This window comes from Amphiprion ocellaris, chromosome 10 (genome assembly GCF_022539595.1).
Source record: "Amphiprion ocellaris isolate individual 3 ecotype Okinawa chromosome 10, ASM2253959v1, whole genome shotgun sequence".
NCBI lineage: Eukaryota > Metazoa > Chordata > Actinopteri > Pomacentridae > Amphiprion > Amphiprion ocellaris.
The window spans coordinates 35,856,048-35,879,186 of record NC_072775.1 but is presented as its reverse complement, the minus strand read 5'-3'; the positions used below and the strand labels follow the sequence as shown (position 1 = coordinate 35,879,186).

The following is a 23,139-nucleotide window of genomic DNA, read 5'->3' as shown; positions in this document are numbered from 1 at the left end:
GTGTGTGTGTGTGTGTGTGTGTGTGTGTGTGTTTATGTGTGTTTCAGTCTCCGGCCACCAGGGGGCGCCGCTCAGAGATTCCCTCCGTCTCCGCCCCCCGGGTCTCTTCCGTCAGCAGCGGAACACCGGAGCTCTTCTCTCGGTGCCGTCGGTGGACAACAACGTGTCCGACATCATGGCGCTTTATAACTTCAAGAAGATCATGGTGGTTCCCACCGCGAAGGTGAGTTTCTCCGGCCGGTTACCGGATTTTAACGGCGGCCGTTCGAGCTGCCGGTTCGGGCGCTGAGACAGTAGGAGGTAGAAGAAGAACCGACACGGAGGAAACACGTGTAGCTGCTAGGGTTAGCATTCAGAAGTCCTGTTAGCGTCTAGAGGTCCTGTTAGCGTCTGGAAGTCCTGTTAACATCCAGAAGTCCTGTTAGCATCCAGAAGTCCTGTTAGCATCCAGAAGTCCTGTTAGCATCCAGAAGTCCATTTAACATCCAGAAGTCCTGTTAGCATCCAGAAGTCCTGTTAGCATCCAGAAGTCCCGTTAGCATCCAGAAGTCCTGTTAGCATCCAGAAGTCCATTTAACATCCAGAAGTCCTGTTAGCATCCAGAAGTCCTGTTAACATCCAGAAGTCCTATTAACATCCAGAAGTCCTATTAGCATCCAGAAGTCCTGTTAACATCCAGAAGTCCATTTAACATCCAGAAGTCCTGTTAACATCTAGAAGTCCTGTTAGCATCCAGAAGTCCTGTTAACATCCAGAAGTCCATTTAACATCCAGAAGTCCTGTTAGCATCCAGAAGTCCTATTAACATCCAGAAGTCCTGTTAGCATTCAGAAGTCCTGTTAGCATCCAGAAGTCTTGTTAGCATCCAGAAGTCTTGTTAGCATCCAGAAGTCTTGTTAGCATCCAGAAGTCCTGTTAGCATCCAGAAGTCCTGTTAGCATCCAGAAGTCCTGTTAGCATTCAGAAGTCCTGTTAGCATCCAGAAGTCTTGTTAGCATCCAGAAGTCTTGTTAGCATCCAGAAGTCCTGTTAGCATCCAGAAGTCCTGTTAGCATCCAGAAGTCCTGTTAGCATCCAGAACTCCTGTTAGCATTCAGAAGTCCTGTTAACATCCAGAAGTCCATTTAACATCCAGGAGTGCTGTTAGCATCCAGAAGTCGTGTTAGCATCCAGAAGTCCTGTTAGCATCCAGAAGTCCATTTAGCATCCAGAAGTCCATTTAACATCCAGAAGTCCTGCTAGTATCCAGAAGTTCAGACATCTGGACGTTTAGGACTCGTGTTATTGTGTTTATTCTGAGTCCTTTAAGCTGCTGCGGCCTCATGAGAGTCTAAAAGTTGTGGTTTGTGGAGAAGAACTGCTGCTGTTTGAGATTCTTGGGCGCTGAATTGTTCAGAAGACACAGATTGTCTGCTGTAGTAAAAATAAAACGGTTTCTAAACTGTCTTCATCTGTCACAAAGCGGTTTTGTCTTAAATAGTTTCTGAATGACGTTTGGTTGGATTCCCGGAAAACAGTTTGATTTAGATTCATCTGGGAGGGATTACAGGAAATGACACGTTTTTGTGAATAAATGGCAGCAGTTGCAGAGCATGTTGCAGTATTAGTTATTATTAATAGTAGTAGTACATACCAATGGTAGAAAATGTAAAGTTTATATAGAAGTAGAACAGTTAATACAGTTAAAGCTAAACATAGAAACGGTGGCCTTCAGGTTAATCAAACGTGTTTATTTGCTCGTTGAGCAGCTTTAACTTCAGGTGGATAAATAGATGAAACAGTCTGGTTGTGGCTGATGGATGTCTGACCCTCTTCCTGTTTCTCTCTGCAGGATTTCATCGACATCACTTTATCCAAAACCCAAAGAAAAACTCCCACAGTGATCCACAAGCATTATCAGATCCACCGCATCCGACACTTCTACATGCGGAAGGTGAAGTTCACGCAGCAGAACTACCACGACCGGCTCACGCAGATCCTCACCGACTTCCCCAAACTGGACGTAAGTTTCCGCTGAGCAGATGCTTCGACTGGACGAGCGATCAGGTCTGAGCTGTGGTTGTTTGTTTCAGGACATCCATCCGTTCTACGCCGATCTGATGAACGTTCTGTACGACAAAGACCATTACAAGCTGGCGCTGGGGCAGCTCAACATCGCCAAGAATCTAATCGACAAGTGAGTTTGTCTAAAATCTTATCTGAAGCATTTTAAAAATGTATTTAACCTTTGTTTGTCCAGGTACGTTCATTGAGTTTCAACAAACTCGATCTCAGAGCATCCAAGGAGGAGGTTTTGACTCTCAGCCATTTCTGTTGAAAACCAAGTACAGCTGCATGTAGAATTAAAAATCAAGATTTATATTCATAATCCATCCAAAAAGCAGGTTACAAAATGATTCAGCCCCCTATAAACAATGCTGCTGAATCCAGATAACTGCAGTCCAACTCTAATCATCCACCTGTATGTACACAATTTTAGGTGAATTCAGTGGGGACTCATGCTAAACATTGAGTGATACTCATGTCTGTAAAATAAGGACACTTTGGGTCAATACTCCCCATACGCCTCTAGCAGCAGCATGGTTCAGACCAGAGAGACGTCCTGAAGATTAGAGAGGAGATAGTTGCTTTGAACAAGAAAGGAAATGGGTCCAAGAAGATCTCCAAGCTCTAGAATGTTCCCAGAGACTCTGTTGGAAGCATCATTGGTAAGTTCAAAGCCACCGGTACTTTGGCAACGCTACATGGTCCTGGTGGAAAAAAGAAGCTGTTGGCAAGAACATCAAAATTCCTGATGGAGAAAGATGGACCAGAACCCTTGGCTTACTGCCAAGGACCTGCAGGAAGATCTGGCTGGAAAAGGAACTGATGTTTCTGTGGACACAATCCATGCCGAAGGGCTTCATGCCAGATCCCCTAGACGGACATCACTTCTGAAGACACACTACAAGAACAATGGTCTCCAGTCTGCTAGAAGCAACCTATCAAAGCCACAGAAGTTCTGGGAGATGGTTCTATGGACTGATGAGACCAAACTAGAGCTCTTTGGTCCTATGGATCAGAGGAATGTCTGGGAGGAAGAACGAGGAGAAGAACATCCTGCTAACTGTGGAGCATGATGGTGGATCTGGGATGTTCTGCTTCTAATGGAACCAGGAATCTCCTATGTATTGAAGGTACCATGGATTCAGGAAGTACCAGGATATTCTGGACAAGAACGTCCCTCAGTCCATGAAGAAGTTGAAGCTAATTGGACATTCCAGCAAGACAACGACCCCAAACACACATCAGAACCAACAAAGGCTGGTTAGAGAAGAAAGTCTGGAAGGTTCTAGAGTGGAAATCACAATCTCCAGACTGAAACCCAGTGGAGAACCTGTGGTGGATCTGAAGAAAGCTGCGGCAGCACGTAGATCTGAGAACATCGCTGAGCTGGAGAGCATGGCGTACGAGGAATGGGCTAAAATTCCCAAGGAGCTGCCAGAGGTTTGTTGCAGACGATACCTCCGTCTACTGCAGGTCATTGGAGCTAAAGACTGCTGAAGATACAGCCTCATAGGAGCTGAAGATACAGCCTCATAGGAGCTGAAGATACAGCCTCATAGAGCTGAAGATACAGCCTCATAGGAGCTGAAGATACAGCCTCATAGGAGCTGAAGATACAGCCTCATAGAGCTGAAGATACAGCCTCATAGAGCTGAAGATACAGCCTCATAGGAGCTGAAGATCCAGCTTCATAGGAGCTGAAGATACAGCTTCATAAGGGGATGAATAATTTTGCAAAATGCTTTTTTGTAAAATAGTTGAGATTTTGGATGGATTATGAATTAAATCTTGATTTTTGCTTTGGTATTATATATCAATAAACTAACTGTTCAGGGTTGAATAATTGTGCATGCAACTGTATTTAGTTTTATTTGTCTTTAAAACTAAATATTATACTAGAGAAAGGACGTTGGATGCTCGTGAAACTCTCCTGCAGTGCAGATAGAGCAGTAGTCAGGGAGGAACTAGATGTGTAAATAACGGTGTCATCAGCATACAGATGTACATTAGAATCCCTGCAGTAAGGCCGGTGTTATTGAGGAAAACACTGGATAGTGAAGGACCCAGAATGTATCCTTATGGGACACCGTCCAACTCTCAGCTCTGGTTCTGTTGTTGTTTGAACAGATTAGAACCTAGAACATTATGTAATTAGCTGACTCTGATAAAGGTTAATAAAGTTGTTTTCCTTTGACTCCAGTGTTGCTAAGGACTATGTGCGTCTGATGAAGTACGGAGATTCGCTGTATCGCTGTAAGCAGCTGAAGAGAGCAGCTCTGGGTCGGATGTGCACCATCCTGAAGCGACAGAAGTCCAGTCTGGAGTATCTGGAACAAGGTGAGGCTGCTTTTAACGCTCTGTCGTCTTTTCTGTGTCGATCTGAGACTCAACTCGCCTCCTTTCAGTCCGCCAGCATCTGTCCCGTCTGCCGAGCATCGACCCCAACACCAGGACACTGCTGCTGTGTGGATACCCCAACGTGGGCAAGTCCAGCTTCATCAACAAGGTAGACGTCACAGTTTGGTTCATTTACATCATTCTGCTTCTCTTTCTGGTTGTTTTGTGTCGTACTTTGGTCATTTTATGTCTTTAGGAGTTCTCATTTTGGTTGTTTTATGTCCTTTAGTTGTAGTTTAACATCTCAGTTTGGTTGTTTTATATCCTTTAGTTGTAGTTTAAAATCTTATTTTGGTTGTTTTATGTCATTTTGTGTCACGTTTTAGTCATTTTCGTCATTTTGCATCCCAGTTTGATCGTTCTTCATCATTCTGTGGTTGTTTTCTGTCCTTTAGTTGTAGTTTAATGTCTCATTTTTGTTGTTTCATATCTTTTAGTGGTGGTTTAGCATCTCATTTTGGTTGTTTTATGTATTTTAGTTGTAGTTTAACATCTCAGTTTGGTTGTTTTATGTCATTTTGTGTCAGGTTTTAGTCGTTTTTCATCATTTTCCATCCCAGTTTGGTCGTTTTTCATCATTCTGGGGTTGTTTTGTGTCATATTACTGCAGATATGATTCGTTCACAGACCAGATAAATTTTCATCCACTCCAGGTGTCACAACCTGAAGATTAAATCTGTTTTTTGTTCAGTATTTATAGCCAACCTTGAGTACCTCTGTGTTTTGTATTAATTCTTGTATGAAGGTCAAACTTTGCTTAAGTAAATAAAGAATCAGCTGATCTAGATTTGATTCATGTGGACTGAACCTCCTAAAACCTCTTTGGACAGCTCTAAAATAAAACCTTGGCAGCTTGAATGTCTGGTTTTACAGCTGCTTTAATTTGAACCTGAAGTCTGCTGGAGGTTTTCACCTGCTGCTGATCTCACCTGGTGGCCTTCTCTTCCTGTCAGGTGACCAGAGCTGACGTGGACGTGCAGCCATACGCCTTCACCACCAAGTCTCTGTTTGTGGGTCACATGGACTACAGGTATCTCCGCTGGCAGGTGAGATGATGCAACAAATACAACACAAAGATGCTGTAAATACGCAGTTTTTTCTATTTTTCTTTAACTGTAATCTGCTTCTTTATTATCTACTGAATATTTCTGTGTGTAAAGTCTTAAACACAACCATCATTTTATAAATATCGTAGCTAAATAGAACTTTTAAACATGACAGAAGTCCAGATTTTAGACCTGGTGAAATGTTAATGATGGATTTTGTTCAGGATATTCTCAAACCTGATAAAACCTTCAACCAGAACCTCCTCAGAACATCTGGTTCTTCATCTCCAGTAACTTTATCTATGATCTACCTTCATACTGGGAATATTTCCAGAGTTCCAGGTCCTTGAAGTCCATAGAGGAGAACGTCCCCTGGAGAAAGTTCTAGAGTAGATCTACTGACAACTGGACAGTTGTCAGTAGGTCTACTCTAGAACTTTCTCCAGTTGTCAGTAGGTCTACTCTAGAACTTTCTCCAGTTGTCGGTAGGTCTACTCTAGAACTTTCTCCAGTTGTGGGTAGGTCTACTCTAGAACTTTCTCCAGTTGTCGGTAGGTCTACTCTAGAACTTTCTCCAGTTCTCAGTAGGTCTACTCTAGAACTTTCTACAGTTGTCAGTAGGTCTACTCTTGAACTTTCTCCAGTTGTCAGTAGGTCTACTCTAGAACTTTCTCCAGTTGTCGGTAGGTCTACTCTAGAACTTTCTCCAGTTGGGGTAGGTCTACTCTAGAACTTTCTCCAGTTGTCGGTAGGTCTACTCTAGAACTTTCTCCAGCTGATGGTAGGTCTACTCTAGAACTTTCTCCAGTTGTCGGTAGGTCTACTCTAGAACTTTCTCCAGTTGTGGGTAGGTCTACTCTAGAACTTTCTCCAGTTGTCGGTAGGTCTACTCTAGAACTTTCTCCAGTTGTGGGTAGGTCTACTCTAGAACTTTCTGCAGTTGTCGGTAGGTCTACTCTAGAACTTTCTCCAGCTGATGGTAGGTCTACTCTAGAACCTTCTACAGTTGTCAGTGGGTCTACTCTAGAACTTTCTCCAGTTCTCAGTAGGTCTACTCTAGAACTTTCTACAGTTGTCAGTAGGTCTACTCTTGAACTTTCTCCAGTTGTCAGTAGGTCTACTCTAGAACTTTCTCCAGAGGACGTTCTCCTTTCCTGCTTCCAGTCTTTCAGTTTAGTCTCACTTAGAATATTCCAGGTCCTTGAAGTCCATAGAGGTGGGTCCAGATTTATCACTTTTTAATGGACTTTTTCCATCATTTCTGATCCTCAGAACTTCATCAGTCCAGCAGATAGAACCATGACATTTAGGAGGAGAAACACATCTGAGTTCTGGGAAAAACTGACACTGAATCAGTTTAAATCCATCCAGGTGTCTCAGTCAGTTCAGTGAACACTGAATCTGGTTTCTGTTCTTTTCCTCTATAACCAGCTGTGATCATCAGTATTATGGGATGTATCCTAGTGTGAACAGTTTAATATCTATGACGTAGGAATCTGTTTCAGTTTGTCCAAAGTTACTAAAATGGTTGAATCTTCTTCAAACTGCATCAAATCCTTCCCAGAATGACTCCTAATGTGTCCAGAGTTCCTAACATCTGTCCAAAATGCCTCAAAGCTTTTCCAGAGTGACTTGAACCTTGGCCAGAATGACAACAACTTGTTAAAAATGTCTCAAAAATGATCTGAAAATACTCAATTTGGTCCATAGTCTCTCAAAAATTGTTCAAAATGTGTCCAGATGATTCCAAACCTGTCTTAGATCAGTTAAACATTTACTGAAGTTACAATAAAATGGTTCAAAATGTCTCCAAACCTTTCCAGTCCATGTTAGAACCAGCTGTGATTATCAGTATTATGGGATGTATCCTAGTGATCATCAGTATTATGGGATGTATCCTAGTGATCATCAGTATTATGGGATGTATCCTAGTGTGAACAGTTCAGAGTCCTAGAAACAATCATTGGTTCCTGGATGTGTTTCAGGTTTCTGATAATCCACCAGAGAAAACTTAAAAAGGTGATTGTGGGTGAACTTTAATGTTGGTAGGTGGTTGATCACAACTATCAGAGATGATGGACGAAGAAACCATCTAATCGTATAACTGAAGGTTCTATTGGTCCTCTGGTATCAAGCTTTTGCTGGCTGACTGCAGGTGGTGGACACTCCTGGAATCCTGGACCATCCTCTGGAGGACAGGAACACCATTGAGATGCAGGCCATCACGGCTCTGGCTCACCTGCGAGCGGCGGTTCTTTACGTCATGGACGCCTCTGAGCAGTGTGGCCACACCCTGCAGGAACAGCTGGAGCTGTTCAGCAACATCCGGCCGCTGTTCGCCAACAAGGTGGGTTCGGCTGCACCACCTGGTTCTACTCATGTTCTCGTCTTTATTTATTGGAGTTCAGGAACACTGACTGAGTTCACAGCTTTTTAGGAGGTTTGTTCACGATGCTCAGTCAATAATTAGTCTGGTATTTCTGTAGCAGCACTTTCTGTCTCATCAATACTCACTGTAAACTCATTTTTATTCACTGTTGCTTCATTTTCCTCATTATAAACTATTTTTCCTCACTATAAACTCATTTTTCCTCACTATAAACTGAGTTTTACTCACTGTAGATTAATTTTTCCTCACCGTGAACTAATTTTTTTCTCACTATGGTTAATTTTTCTCCACTGTAAACTAATTTTTTCTAACTATAAACTCATTTTTTCTCACTGTAAACTCATTTTTCTTCACTGTAAACTCATTTTTCCTCATTATAAGCTATTTTTTCCTCACTATAAACTAATTTTTCCTCACTATAAACTCATTTTTCCTCACTATAAACTCATTTTTCCTCACTATAAACTCATTTTTCCTCACTGTAAACTCATTTTTATTCACAGTAAACTCATTTTTTCTCACTACTCATTTTTCTTCACTATAAACTCATTTTTCTTCACTGTAAACTAATATTTCTTCACTGTAAACTAATATTTCTTCACTGTAAACTCATTTTTCCTCACTGTAAACTAATTTTTCCTCACTGTAAACTCATTTTTCTTCACTATAAACTCATTTTTCCTCACTATAAACTCATTTTACTCACTGTAAACTTGTTTTTATTTACTGTAAACTCACTTTTCCTCACTATAAACTCATTTTTCTTCACTGTAAACTCATTTTTCCTCACTGTAAACTAATTTTTCCTCACTGTAAACTCATTTTTCCTCACTGTTGCTTTATTTTGTAAACTATTTTTTTCACTATAGACTCATTTCTACTCACTATAAACTGAATTTTGCTCACTGTAGATTAATTTTCCTCGCTGTGAACTAATTTTTCTCTCACTATGGTTAATTTTTCTTCACTGTAAACTCATTTTTTCTCACTATAAACTCATTTTGCTCACTGTAAACTTATTTTTATGCACTGTAAACTCATTTTTCTTCACTGTTGGTTCATGTTTCAGTCTAAAGTCCTGCAGCTCTGGAATCAGAGCATCATGAAGGAGAGAACTCAGAGAACTCTTGGTTTGCTTGTGTTTCTAGAAGAGTTTGTGGTCTGAGTGTCTGAACAGGACGACTTTTCATTTGTTTCCATCTGAGGCCTTTCAGGGAATCGATGGGATGATTTCCTTCTTTCTGTTGATCAACAGTCTGTCTGTGAATTTCCATCTGTAGTCTGTCAGTGATTAAATGTGTTTCTGCAGCCGCTCATCATCGTGGCCAACAAATGTGACGTGAAGAAGCTCAGTGAGCTGTCGGAGGAGAAGCAGGTGAGCCTCAGAGGATCAGGAATGATCTGGTCATCAGCTCCATGCAGGCTTCGTCTAAGTGTGTGTGTCTCTTAGAAAATCTTTGCAGATCTTTCTGCCGAGGGGATCCAAGTGATCGAGACGAGCACCCTGACGGAGGAGGGAGTCATGCAGGTCAAAGCTGAGGTGAGCGAAGGATTCAGTCCATTTAGAAACATCTCTGCTCAAAGTTTGACACGTTTCTAACAGTTTAGAAGAATTTGATGTCATTTATTGTGTAGTTTGGACTATTTTTCACTAATTCTGAACACATTTTTAGTCATTTTGAAATATTTTAAGGTATCTGGGACAATTTTTGAGTAATTCTGGACAGATTTAGAAAAATATTAAAGTTAATTTGGCAAATTTTAATAATTCTGAATGCATTTTAAGGCTTTTGGGGCAAATTTTAAGTCATTTGGGACAATTTTTGAGTTGTTTTGGACGTCTTAAAATATCTCTGGTCAAAGTTTGAGTAAATATGGAGAACTTTGTGGTTATTTTGGACATTTTTTTAAATCATTATAGACATTTTTTGAGTAATTCGGACAAATTTTTGTCATTTTGGAGAGTTTCTGTCATTTTAGATAATTTTTTTGAAGAATTTGAAGTCATTTATTGTGTTTTTTTATAACTATTTTTCACTAATTATGGACAGATTTTTTTGTCATTTTGAACAAGTTTTTGGTATTTCAGGACAATTTTTGAGAATTCTGGACAGGTTTAGAAAAATATTGAAGTTATTTTTGTAATTTTTAATAATTCTGGATGCATTTTAAGTCTTTTTGGCCAAATGTTAAGTCATTTGGGACAATTTTTGAGGAATGCTAGACATGTTTTTAAACATTCTATGAATTTTAAATCATTTTGGGCATTTTAAAAATATCTGTGGTCAAAATTAAGCGTTTTTTGGGTAATTCTGAGCAAATTTGTTGTCATTTTGGTGAGTTTCTGCCATTTTTGACAATTTTTGGAAGAATTTGAAGTCATTTTCTGTGTTTTAAGATTACTTCTCAGTAATTCTGGACACATTTTTAGTCAATTTGAAATATTTTAAGGCATTTGGGACAATTTTCAAGTAATTCTGGACAGATTTAGAAAAATATTGAAGTCGTTTTGGTAATTTTTAATAATTCTGTATGCATTTTAAAACTTTTTGTACAAATTTTAACTCATCTGGGACAATTTTTGAGTAAGGCTCGACATGTTTTTGAACATTTCAGAAGAATTTTAAGTCTTTCTGAGCATTTTTTGTGGTTTTCAACAATATCTGGGTAATTGTGGGAACATTTCTCTGTCATTTTGGACACTTCTTTAGTCAGAGGTGAAGAGTGCAGTGAAAGTGTGTGTTCTTCTTTCTGGTTCCTCTTTCCTTCCAGTTTGTTAAATAGCTGCTTTTCAGTGCATGTTAAAAGTTCCAAAGGCTGATCTTCAGCTCCAGATAACTGTGATGTTTGCAGGCCTGCGACCAGCTGCTCGCTCATCGCGTCAACACCAAGATGAAGGGCAAGAAGGTCCACGACGTCCTGAACCGGCTGCACCTGGCCATGCCGGCCAAGAGGGACGAGAAGGTAGATGATCATCTGTTTGTCACACTCCTGCTGTTCTTGGGTCTCTGCTGCTTCCTCATGTTCTCATGTTGACCAGGAAAGGCCTCCGTTCATCCCAGAGGGAGCCGCCATGCGAAGGAAAGCCATGGAGGTGGACGCACCCAAACGCAAACTGGTACCGTTCCCCTTCAGTAATCAGAGTAGTTTTACTGCTGTACTCGAATACAATCTTCCTGATTTTAATTTGACAACCTGAAGATAAATGTGGAACTTTCTACACTTAGTTTCTGAGTCACAGTTCTGCAGACAAAACTTCAAGAAGCCAAAGTTTTCTAAGTGTTTAACAGTTTCTCAGTGATCTGTTTGGTTGCTCTGTGTGGTTAAAGCCTGAATGTTTGTGGCTGCAGGAGAGAGATCTGGAGGTGGAGCTGGGTGACGACTACGTTCTGGATCTGCAGAGTAAGAAATGTTTCCATTCAGTCAGGTTGTAGAAGCTAGCGGCTCGTCTGCGGTGCTCATACTGCTGTTGGTTTTCAGAATACTGGGACCTGATGAACGAGGACGAGAAGCATGATAAGATCCCTGAAGTGTGGGAAGGTCACAACATCGCAGATTACATCGACCCCGACATCATGAAGGTGGGCGGAGCTCAGCTACTGTCAGAACCAATCAGCAACAGCAGAGTAGCGCTGGAGCTGGATTCCTGCTTTTCTTAATGACATCTCTGAGGCTCCAGAGGTTTTTCTTTGTGATGAAGCTTCATCAGGACAACATGGCTGACGGTCAGATTCAGCTCTCACCTCCACAAACAACACAAATACTCAGAGACCAAAATGTTCTTCATTCAACTGATCTTTCAACTGTTTCCACAGTTGCTGGTTTGGTCTAAAAATATCTGTCAAATGAACGTCAGTGTTTACTGAGACCCGGCATGGTGGTTTAGAGCTGCCCTGGTTTAGCTTCACTCAGGTTACATTAGCTTAAAGGTAAACTACATTAGGTCAGGTTAGCTTAGAGCTAACCTGTGTTAGCTGAAAACTGAAGTGCTTTAGCTTAGAGCTAACTCATGTTAGCATTAAACTAAAATTTTTTAGCTTAGAGCTAATTTCTCTTAGCTGAAACTTAGCTTGTGTTAGCTTAGTGTTAGCTTGCACCAGCTATAGGGTTACTTGTGTTTTATAATTAACGTGTGTTAGCTTATTACTGACATAGTGAGTTTTGTTAGCTTAGAGGCCAGATTTGTTAGATCAACAGTTCAAGACCTTTATTAGTCACAAACACGATTATAGATAGATAGATAGACATAGACTATAGATAGATAGATAGATAGATAGATAGACTATAGATAGACTATAGATAGATAGATAGACTATAGATAGATAGATAGATAGATAGATAGATAGATAGATAGATAGACTATAGATAGATAGATAGACTATAGATAGACATAGATAGATAGGTAGACTATAGATAGATAGATAGACTATAGATAGACATAGATAGATAGGTAGACTATAGATAGATAGATAGACTATAGATAGACGATAGATAGACTATAGATAGATAGATAGACTATAGATAGATAGATAGATAGATAGACTATAGATAGATAGACTATAGATAGATAGACTACAGATAGATAGACTATAGATAGATCGATAGACTATAGATAGATAGATAAACTATAGATGACGATAGATAAACTGTAGACGATAGATAGACTATAGATAGACAGATAGATAGATAGATAGACTATAGATAGATAGATAGACTATAGATAGATAGATAGATAGATAGATAGATAGATAGATAGATAGATAGATAGATAGATAGACTATAGATAGACTATAGATAGACAGATTGATAAATAGATAGACTATAGATAGACTATAGATAGATAGATAGATAGATAGATAGATAGACTATAGATAGATAGACTATAGATAGATAGATAGATAGACTATAGATAGATAGATAAATAGACTATAGATAGACTATAGATAGATAGATAGACTATAGATAGACAGATAGATAGATAGACTATAGATAGATAGGCTATAGATAGATAGGCTATAGATAGATAGATAGATAGATAGATAGATAGATAGATAGATAGATAGATAGATAGATGCAAAATAAATCAAAATGCTAAGGTGAAAAGTAAACAGCAGCTTAGAGGACATTTGTGCTTCCTTAACAACTAAACTGTTAGCTCAGAGCTAACTTGTGTTGCCTTTTAAAGTAATTTCCTGTTGTTCAAAACCAACTTTTCTTAGCTTACAGCTAATTTATGCTAGCTTAGACCAAACTTGTGTTAGCTCAGCGCTAACTTTACTTAGCTTAGAGCTAACTTGTCTTAGCTCAGAGCTAACGTGTGTTAGCTTTAAATTAAAGTGTGTTGGCTTAGAACTAATTTCTCTTAGCTTAGACTTAGCTTGTGTTAGTTTGGAGTTAGCTTGTGTTAGCTTAGGGCTAGCTTGTGTTAGCTTAGGGCTAGATTGTGTTAGCTATAAGCTTACTTGTCTTATTTTATACTTAACTTGTATTAGCTTAATACTGACTTAGAGCTAGCTTGTGTTAGCTCAGAGCTAACTTTTCTTCGTTCAGAGCTTACTTGTATTAGCTTAAATATAATTTGCTGTTTCTTTAAACTAACTTGTTGATGTTCCACCAACGCTGGATAAATTCCTCTGCTAGGTTCTGATAATGTTCTGTGTGATTTTTTTTTAGGGATATTTATCGTTTTAATAATGTTTCATGAAGGTTAAAGTTGCTAAACATCTCAAACACAACAAAGTTCTTTAAACAGCGTTAAAATGTTTTCTAGATGTTTTTGAGGCTGATGATGAATTCTTATAGAACGTTCCTGTAATGTGATGAAGTGACTTTCTGACAATGTTTTAAATGTGTTTTTACAGGAACACATTCTGAAACATTCCCACAATGTTGGTCAGTGTTAAATGACAACAAAGGAAGGACGTTCTTAATGCAAAACACGGAAAATGTTTCAGAACTTTACGAGACGACAAGTCCAACCATGTTTTTAACTGTATTTTAATCCTCGTCCTTCAGAGGATCGTTCTGGAGACTCAACAACATCCTGATTGAAACTGAGCAGAACTTTCTCAGAACGTTTTAGAATCAGCTGTAGCTGTTTCCTGAGTCACATTTTCCTGAAGCTTTTAGATGAGAACATGTTAATCTGAGGAGAGTATTTACTGTGAAATGAAACGATAGAAGAAGTGAACTCTGATGTAACTAACCTGATCTGTTTAACGTCTGCAGAACAACAAGTGTTCCTCTGATGGCAGCTTTTAGTTCATGTCCATCTGGTCCACTTTAGATCTTAGCTGGTCTTTAAGTTCAGGTTTATCTGAGGTTTCAGCTACTTTAAATAGAACCGTATATTTAATAGTGTTTGTTCTGAGCTGTTAGAGACACATGAAGGACTCCGTCTGTGGATCTGTTAGACCAGCTAAGAGGAGAGGTGATTGGTTCTGGTGTCTTCTGAAGTCTTGTGGTTTCTGTCTTTCCCTCAGAAACTGGAGGAACTGGAGAAGGAGGAGGAGCTGAAGGAGCGAGCTGGCGAGTACGACTCTGATGACGAGAGCGAAGACGAGGAGATGCAGGAGATCCGAGTTCTGGCCAAACAGATCCGCGAGAAGAAGCAGCTCCTGGTGATGGAGTCGAAGGAGAAGGACGTTCACGGACCTCGTATGCCCAGGACGGCCACCAAGGTGAGGGAAGCTGAGGTTCTTCCAGGTCAGAGGACGTTACTGAGATAATAAGAGGATAAAAAGCAGATATTCAGCTCAAATAAACTACATTTACGGTGAAAAACAACCAGGATGTTCTTCTGTGGTCCAACTGATGTTTCAGCTACTTTCTAAGTTACTGGTTTGCTCTTAAAATATCTGAAAATAGTGAAAAAATGTTCAAAACATTTGAGACCCAGCTGGTGGTTCAGACCTGCCCTGGTTCAGCTTTAGTTCAGTCAGAGGAGGTTAGTTACAATCCAGCTTTAACTTCATCACATCAGACTGTTAGCTTAGAGCTAATCTGTGTTAGCTTAAAATTAAGTTGTTTTAGCTTTAGAGTACCATGTGCTAACTTAGAGCTAACCTGTGCTAACTTATAGCTAACTTGTGCTAACTTAGAGCTGACTTATGGCTAACCCAAGGTAACTTAGAGCTAACCTGTGCTAACTTAGAGCTGACTTATAGCTAACCCATGGTAACTTAGAGCTAACCTGTGCTAACTTAGAGCTAACCTGTGATAACTTAGAGCTAACCCGTATTAACTTAGAGCTAGCTCCTCTCAGCTTAGCCTTAATTCGTGTTAGCTTAGAACTAACTCATGCTAACTTGTAGCTAACTCATAATAATTTAGAGCTTATCCATGTTAGCTTAGAGCTAACTTGTATTAAGTCAGGTAAACCCAGCTCTAGCTTATGTTAGCTTACAACTAACTCATGCTAACTTGTAGCTAACTCGTGTTTACTTAGAGTTAACTAGTTTTAGCTTAGAGCTAACTTGTGTTAACTTAGACTTAACTCATCTTAGCTTAAAGCTAATTCGTGTTAGCTTAGAGCTAGTTCATGTTAGGTTAGAGTCAATCTGCACTAAGAGCTAATTCATGTTAGCTTAGAGCTACCTTCTGTCAGCTTAGCCCTAACTTGTGGTAATTTAGAGCTGACTAGTTTTAGCTTAGAGCTAATCTGTGCTAACTAAGAGATAATTCATATTAGCTTAGGGCTAACTCGTGTTAGCTTAGAGCTAGCTCATAATAGCTTAAAACTATCTGTGATAAAGGTTCAGATTGTGCCTTTAAAAACCACGTTTAGTTTAACAGTTTATTTTAGTAAAATCAGTGATGTTTTTTTCTGCAGCAGAGAAATAATTTTATTGCCACAATCTTTCTCTCAATCTCTTTGTTTAAATTTTAAGGTTTTTCTTCTTTTAAAGGTCGACTAGCAGAGACTTGGACCTGAGTTTATCCCACAGAGCTTCAACTTGGTGTCTCCGTGTACATTCAGCGTCTCCTTGGAGATGCTTTAGTGACTTTTTAAATGCTGAGATGTTTGTCTTTCATGTGTTCAGGTTGAAAGGAAGCAGCTGGAGAAGGAGATGGGGAACCTCGGCCTGGACATGAGCGACAAGGACGACGTGAGTTCTTCCTCTAGGATTCATGCAGGGTTCTGTGATGGAACGGAGGAACCAGTTTGGACCTGGTTCTGTTCCATAGCTTCATGTGGAAATGTGACATTAATGATAAGTTAAAGCGTGCAGTAGTGAAGGTTGTTCTGCTTCCAGGCTGCTAGTCAGCGTTCCTGAACAACTGAGGAGTTGAGCTTTTCAACGTGTCAGGATGAACATGTGTGTTCTTTCAGAGCCACTACGCTCAGCAGGCCAGACGCTCTCGCAGCGTCGCTGTCAAACGGAAACGGGAATCTTCAGCTCCTCCCACCTCCAGAACTCGCAGCCAGAGCGCCTCCCGTCCACCGCGAGACCAGTTGGGTCTACGAGATCCAAAGGTTAGTGCCAGAACCTTACTGGAACCTGCTGCAGGTACAGATGATGTCAACACGCTCTAGAAAGTAGTGATTCCCACAGATTAATTCATGCAGGGTTCTAGAAAAACCTGTAATCTCGTGATTCACATCAACTTGTGGAGGAACAAACATTATTTCTGGTGAGTCGTGTTCATATAATAATGCTGGTAGCTGCATCTACCTGATGCTGGGAGCAGTTTAAACTCAAATATGTCCATTTATGGTTCTAATTTATGGTATTCTGATGATTAAATCAGACCCTTTACAAGTCCTTCAAATAACGTAGAAAGCAATAAACTTGTAAAACGGGTGTATTTATTAAACCTTTGAAGACCAAACACTGATTCCTCCGACTCAGTGGAGTTTGTAGGTTGAACGTGATTTCGGCAGAAGTTGTCTCAACTAAAAAAGACCGTTGTTAAAAACTATCTAAAGCTGGAGCTCACTGCTGGTTCTGTTGGTTCCTCAGATGGCGAAGAAGGCAAAGAAGATGATGAAGAACTCCCAGAAAGGCATGAACCGCCAGGGCAGGAAGGGAGAATCCGACCGACACGTGTTCGACCTCAAACCCAAACACCTGCTGGCTGGAAAGAGGAAGTCCGGCACCACAGATCGCAGATGAACCTGATTTCTGGGACTCTTCATATGAAACGTTCCCCAAACCATCTAAACGCTCAGTAATGATGAGAATATTTGGTCTTTTATGGAATTAACTCAAGTTTTCCTGGTTAACGTCTTCTTGTGTTTCCATCCTGAGTCTTTCTGTCCCACTTCATGCAGTCACTGATCTGTAGAACATCTCATGAGTTTTATTCTTGGCAGCAGCACTGAAGTGAACTTTTCTGTCTCACATCCTGTTTGTGGCTCCAGAAACGTTGAGTTTATTCTGGATAAAATGGTGACGATGATGCTTCTTTTCTAAAAGTCTCCTCTGAAGAAAGAGGAGGTGAATAAATCTATAACTGAACTGAAGCTTGTCTGACTCAGTAAAACCAGCTGGAATTTACAGTTTTACTTCATCCTGTTCCAGGTCCTTGAAGTCCACAGAGGAGGCTCCAGATTTATCACTTTTTATGGACTTTTTCAGAACTTCATCAGTCCAACAGATAGAACCATGACATTTAGGAGGAGAAACATCTGACTTCTGATCATAGAAATTGCTATTTTGAACCATTTTAGGTCATTTTTTGGCAGGTTTTTGTCATTTTATCAATTACTGAGTCACTTTGTTGTTTTAAGCCATTTTTTGATTAATTTTACAATTTGTGATTATTTTTAACAATAATTTAGTAATTTTGGGTCATTTTCATGTAATATTGGACTTTTGTGTAATTTTGCATGTTTTCTGAGTGATTTTCAAGAATCACTGAGTAGCATTTGCAATTTTTCCATCATTTTGAAAAATTTTTTAAGCAGTTTTTGTCAAATATTGAATAATTTGGAGCAATATTGTCATTTTGAGCATGCAGCACCGATGCTTTTGAATGTTTTACTAAATTCTGAGCCTCAGAACTTCATCAATCCAGCAGAAAACTCTTCTGAGTTCTGCTAAAAACTGACTCCAGATCAGTTTTCCTTCCATCCAGAGTTATTGACCATGAAGCAGGTCGTTAACTTCAGGTTTTACAGAGTTTTCAGGATGATGACGGAGGTTCACTTCTTACCGGGTGCGTCGCCATGGTAACTGATGCTGATGTTCCAGAAAACGGATCAATAAAACTCCTCAGACTTCTTAGAAGATGGAGTCACCGTCTGAAGATCCTGGGAGCAGATTCTACAGTCTGAGGGTCTTCAGAGACGCAGCAGTTTGTAGAGTTCCAGTTTGACTTCATGGTTCTGGAAACATCAGAGCATCGATGTCATCCTAAACCAGGATGAAGCACTAAAGCCTTGAGCTTGTTGACTCTTAGATCTGCGGTACTCATCAGGTTAAATGACGTCTTTAGAGTTGTTCTCTATTTGCTCCCAAAACCTGAAGGAGGAAAACTGTTTGACTCACGAAGGAAATCTCAGTGAATTCATCCTCATCACAACCAGAACACTTTTATTTCACTACTGGATGGTGAATTCTTCCTTTTGTCCTGTTATTGACCCAACAGTTTTATACATGAAGACATTTCACCCATTATAAACATTAAGACCCAACAGCATCTGAATACTTCAGAGAGAAACTTCTGACCTTTAAGGTTCTGCGTTGATAATAATTCTGCTGTTTGGCCTCATGTGTCGCCTCTGTCTGCTCCACTGAAGATACTTGGAGAAGAAGAGGAAGTTCTGAACATTTGGAGCTTTTTTGTTGTATTAATATATTTAGAGGCGTTTTGGACTCCTGCTTCTGAGACAGGTGGGTTGTTTCCAGCATCTTGGAGAACTTGCCACAGTAGTTGTGTGGATTGAGTGTGTCTCAGTGTCTCAGTGTGTTGCAGCAGCAGCAGTAGAAGGCTGGGTGCAGTGTGTGCTTGCAGCCACTAGAGGGCAGCAGTGTAACTGATAATTCTGATGCAGCAGCAGCAGTAGAAGGCTGGGTGCAGTGTGTGCTTGCAGCCACTAGAGGGCAGCAGTGTAACTGATAATCCTGATGCAGCAGCAGTAGTAGAAGGCTGGGTGCAGTGTGTGTTTGCAGCCACTAGAGGGCAGCAGTGTAACTGATAATCCTGATGCAGCAGCAGCAGTAGAAGGCTGGGTGCAGTGTGTGTTTGCAGCCACTAGAGGGCAGCAGTGTAACTGATAATCCTGATGCAGCAGCAGCATCACATGCAGACACTTCTTTATGGACACATGTTGACATGTGACGGCAGGAAAACCACAGCTGGAATTAAACACATTAAGAACACATCAGGAAACTCACACATTGTGGAACTGCAGCAGGAGATTCAGATCAAAGTTATTCCAACTAAAATCATCAGAGTTCTTCTGCTCGACTGTCTTTGATTTGCTTTCAACTTATTGTGATCAGAAACTTGATATAATATAATATAATATAATATAATATAATATAATATAATATAATATAATATAATATAATATAATACAATATAACACAATATAATCTCTGGATATTTAAAATAGTATCTCTGAAATTTCAAAACTACAACCATCAACCTTTTTTCAACAGGTTTTTTCTCACATTTAAATTTGTCTGTCTGAACAACAATATCTGAGGAAGTATTAATGATAAAAGCCTTAAATGTTCATTCTTATTTCTCATCATGTCACTGATTCAGATTCTGTAATATTGTACAAGTAGATCAAATGTTCTCTGATTATGAGTGAGTTGGAATGTGAATAAAGCAAAGTTGTAATGAAAAGTTCCATCTTTGAGCTCATTAACAGAAAGTCTGATAAAGCAGAAGTCAACTAGTGATATTTTCTGAACCACATGTAGCTGCAGGTCACAAAAATACAAAACTAAACATGTAGAATCATTTAGTATGAAATATTTGGTCACATATTACAGTTATTTTCAGTGACATTTAATAACTGACTGAGCAGGTTTAAAAAGTTGTACCATAAAATCTAAAATATTGGTAGATAATCTGATCCAAGTAGAGCAGAGTTCTGGACTTTAAAATGAATCACAAATATCACTCAGATAATATTCTTTATAATTTTGACACGTTTTTTTATTTTCTCTTTTTTATTCGCGTCTTTATTTCATTTGTAGTGAGACAAACTAACATACAGGCAGTAGAAAAATCAAATATGGTAGAGAGTCATGCAAGTAAAACAGCATAAAACAATAATAAGTACAATCTATCCTGTACCTAGAGGACATTCTCACAGTCTAATTTCCATTTATAATTACGTCTCAGATTGTTCATTCTCCTTTCAGTAAATAGAAAGAGGAGGAAGGAACAGAACTATAACCATCCAGAGAGAGGATCATCTACTAAAACCTGCAGCAAAGTAGTGTCACACATCAGTGAGTTTAAAGTGTTCAGACCTTAAAGGGAGGAAGTGAGGAAGGTCATTAAAGTGGTTCTGTAAACGTTCCTTCAGTTCAATACCTCAACAACATCTGCTCAAAGTGTTTTGACATATTAGGCCCAGTTTTCCTGATGTCGTGTAAAAACGTCCATCTTTAGATTTAAAGAAAAACTGATCTTTTCCATCCTGTAAATCTCTAATCAAGTTATTTATTGTGGGTTTAGTTGAAATCCAGCACCTTTTAGTCGGAGCCTTTATTCCCCTGCTGCCAATAAAACACTCATTAAATATCTGTCAGTACCTTTTGGTTCTGGAGGGATCTGACCAAAACACATAACTTTAAAATCTAGTGATATTTGGATCTTCAGAGTGGTCTGAAGTACTTCATGTATTTCCCTCCGGTAGTTCTGTATTTATATTTTTAATTTTCAGACCTTCTTTGTGTTCTGCAGAAACAGTGAACTGTTACCTTTAAAACCTGAATTCATAAACTTATTGAAGAGATGCTTGAAGGTAAAGTCTTCAGAACTTCCTGAAGTTTTATTAGTTGAATTCTGCATGATTAGATTGTTTTTTGTTAATGAGCTCAAAGATGAAACTTTTCATGATGTCTTCACTGTTTATCACAAATCATGATCTCAGACGGAACGATTCCTGATCAAATATAAAACATTAAGTGAATGATTGTCTTAGTTGTGTTTCTAGAAGCATTTTAAAGTCCAGAACTCTGCTCTACTTGGATCAGACTATCTACAATATTTGTGTTTTTGTGCTCCAACTTGTGTAGAGCAGCAGATATGAATGTGTTGTGGTGTTTTCTGGCTGCTGACAGCCAATCAGAGCTCCTTTCCTGCAGCAGACGGCTGTGTGGGTTTGTGCTCTGCAGCCTCCACACCGTTAGCTGTGGCTTCTCACTTTAATAACACAGTGACAGTTACAAGCTTCCACTCTGCTCAGACAATCATTCCAGGAAGCACCTGTGTTCTTCATGTGTGAGAGAAACATCTCAAAGCCTCAACTCACAGCTGCTGGAAAGACAGCAGAAGAGCTGATAAAGCTGCTGCACACCATCTGCTGGTGAGCGTTAACAATCAATAAGTGATAGAAAAGACTGATTGAAGAAGCACTAAAACAGTACAATTCCATGGGATTCAGCCGGGACTCATCAAACTGCTGCTGTGGATGATTTTTAGAGCAGTTGGAGCTTGAAAGCTGCTTTTTATCATCAGTGGAGAATTGAGGAGAAACATCTAAATTCATGTAGAAGCTCCAGGATTTGCTCTCCTTTGTGCTGTTGTTTAGCTGTGTGCTGATATTTGTGCTGTCCTCTACATTTGTTTGGCTCATTATGTAAAAGTGTATTAAGAGACACTTCCAATCAGGAATCAGCACATTTGCTGGATATACTTTCATTAGTTTCTCATCATTTGCTGTCAAGTCCATAAAAAGCCGTTTATTAAAGACAGATGCTGGAATTGTTGAGTGGATTGTGTTTATTGATGAAGCTGCTGTACTCTACATGATATTTGATAAAGAAACACAAGAGCAGAAGATGAAAACAACAGTGTCAGTCCAAAGCTGCAAATCTCTGTGTGAAGATGTGGATTTCCACTTGTAGGAGGACCATCCAACGTGTGCAGAAAGAGAAGAATTTTACAGCCAGAACAACACGTCACAGCAGACATTTGTGATGAGCCATGAGATGTGACGATGAGAAAAGTCCAGCAGCAAACAGTCAGTCAGCATGTGTGCAGTTGGTGGACGGTCCCTTGTTTGTGAGGATCATCATCAGAGAGATTCCACAGCAGAACACCAGACTCTTCACTATCAGCACTGTGGACAGCAGACAGAGCAGCTTCACCTGAGACAGGAAGGAGACGGACAGATGGACAGACAGACGGACGGACGGATGTTAAAGGTGTAGATGCAGCAGCTCAGAGGGACATGTAACAGCCACATTCATGGAAAAGTAGCAATTTGAAATCAACGCTACAGCTGTTAGCATGTTAGAGTTGTTAGCATGATGGTTTGTTTGTTTGTTCATTGTGTCAGTTTGTGTAGCAGCTACTGGGAAAGCTCCCAGTTCTCCCACAGACAGTCCACCCTTCTGTTAGGCTCTCAGCCTCAGGGTCAAGACAGTGGCAGGGCTCTTCCTTCCCCTCCTTTCCCTCTCTTCCTGGTTGGACATGTGACACTGGAGGTGGCAGGTGCCTGAGCAGGTGGGACTGATCAACTCATCTACCTCATCAACCATATCCTCTGCCGTCCGTTGCCACTACGGAGTTCTGGATTTACAGCCGTTTTCCCCATCATTATCAGATTCCCTCCTGACCAACCTGGTTCCGACCACCACACCACTGCCTCCACCTTCATCCAACTCCTCTGCCTCAGCTAAGTTCCCATTAGCTCTGAGGCAACTGGTAGCACCTTCAGTATCCAGCAGCTTCTATAGCTTGCCTCCGGTACTGAGTATTTTCCCTCCTGTGTAGTTTATCTCTGTTTAATTCTTTGTAGCTTCCCTGCGGAGGTATTACCTATCATGGGTCAGTCAGTCTTTTGTATATCTGTTCACTCCAGTATTACTCCACCTGCCCACTAGGGGGCTCCCATTCCTAGTCCCGTTTACAGTAACTGCAAGTTGTGAGTGTTCATCACTCCCGCTTGTAGTCCGTTAGCGACTATTGTAGTTCTCCTACCTTGTATGTCTTGTTTGTGAAATAAAAGCCTTATTTCATGTCATGTTGTGTTGCGTCTCGTACCTGCACTGGAGCCTCAGAAGGGATTCAGAACACCTTCATTACAGTAAGCCTTTTTTTAGAAGTTGTTTATTCTTGCAGACA

At 40.0% G+C, this 23,139-nt stretch overlaps 1 protein-coding gene across 1 annotated transcript; it reads left to right on the top strand.

Moving 5' to 3' along the window:
* Positions 1 to 67: 67 nt before the first annotated feature.
* gtpbp4 (GTP binding protein 4) lies at positions 68 to 17,339 on the top strand. The gene is made up of 17 exons (XM_023269094.3): positions 68 to 223; positions 1,832 to 2,002; positions 2,073 to 2,176; positions 4,247 to 4,383; positions 4,452 to 4,552; positions 5,397 to 5,489; positions 7,645 to 7,836; positions 9,188 to 9,253; positions 9,329 to 9,418; positions 10,732 to 10,842; positions 10,919 to 10,996; positions 11,229 to 11,280; positions 11,359 to 11,459; positions 14,361 to 14,558; positions 15,921 to 15,986; positions 16,211 to 16,354; positions 16,842 to 17,339. The coding sequence occupies exons 1-17, from the start codon at positions 176 to 178 to the stop codon at positions 16,992 to 16,994; spliced, it is 1,905 nt and encodes a 634-aa protein (XP_023124862.1). The 5' UTR covers positions 68 to 175; the 3' UTR covers positions 16,995 to 17,339.
* Positions 17,340 to 23,139: the final 5,800 nt, after the last annotated feature.

Excerpts from the sequence above, each read along its gene's own strand:
- gtpbp4 (XM_023269094.3), top strand. The coding sequence starts at position 176 with ATGGCGCTTTATAACTTCAAGAAGATCATGGTGGTTCCCACCGCGAAG. Across the intron at positions 4,384-4,451 it reads TCTGGAGTATCTGGAACAAG|TCCGCCAGCATCTGTCCCGT; the intron begins GTGAGGCTGCTT and ends GCCTCCTTTCAG. Across the intron at positions 10,997-11,228 it reads ACGCACCCAAACGCAAACTG|GAGAGAGATCTGGAGGTGGA; the intron begins GTACCGTTCCCC and ends TTGTGGCTGCAG.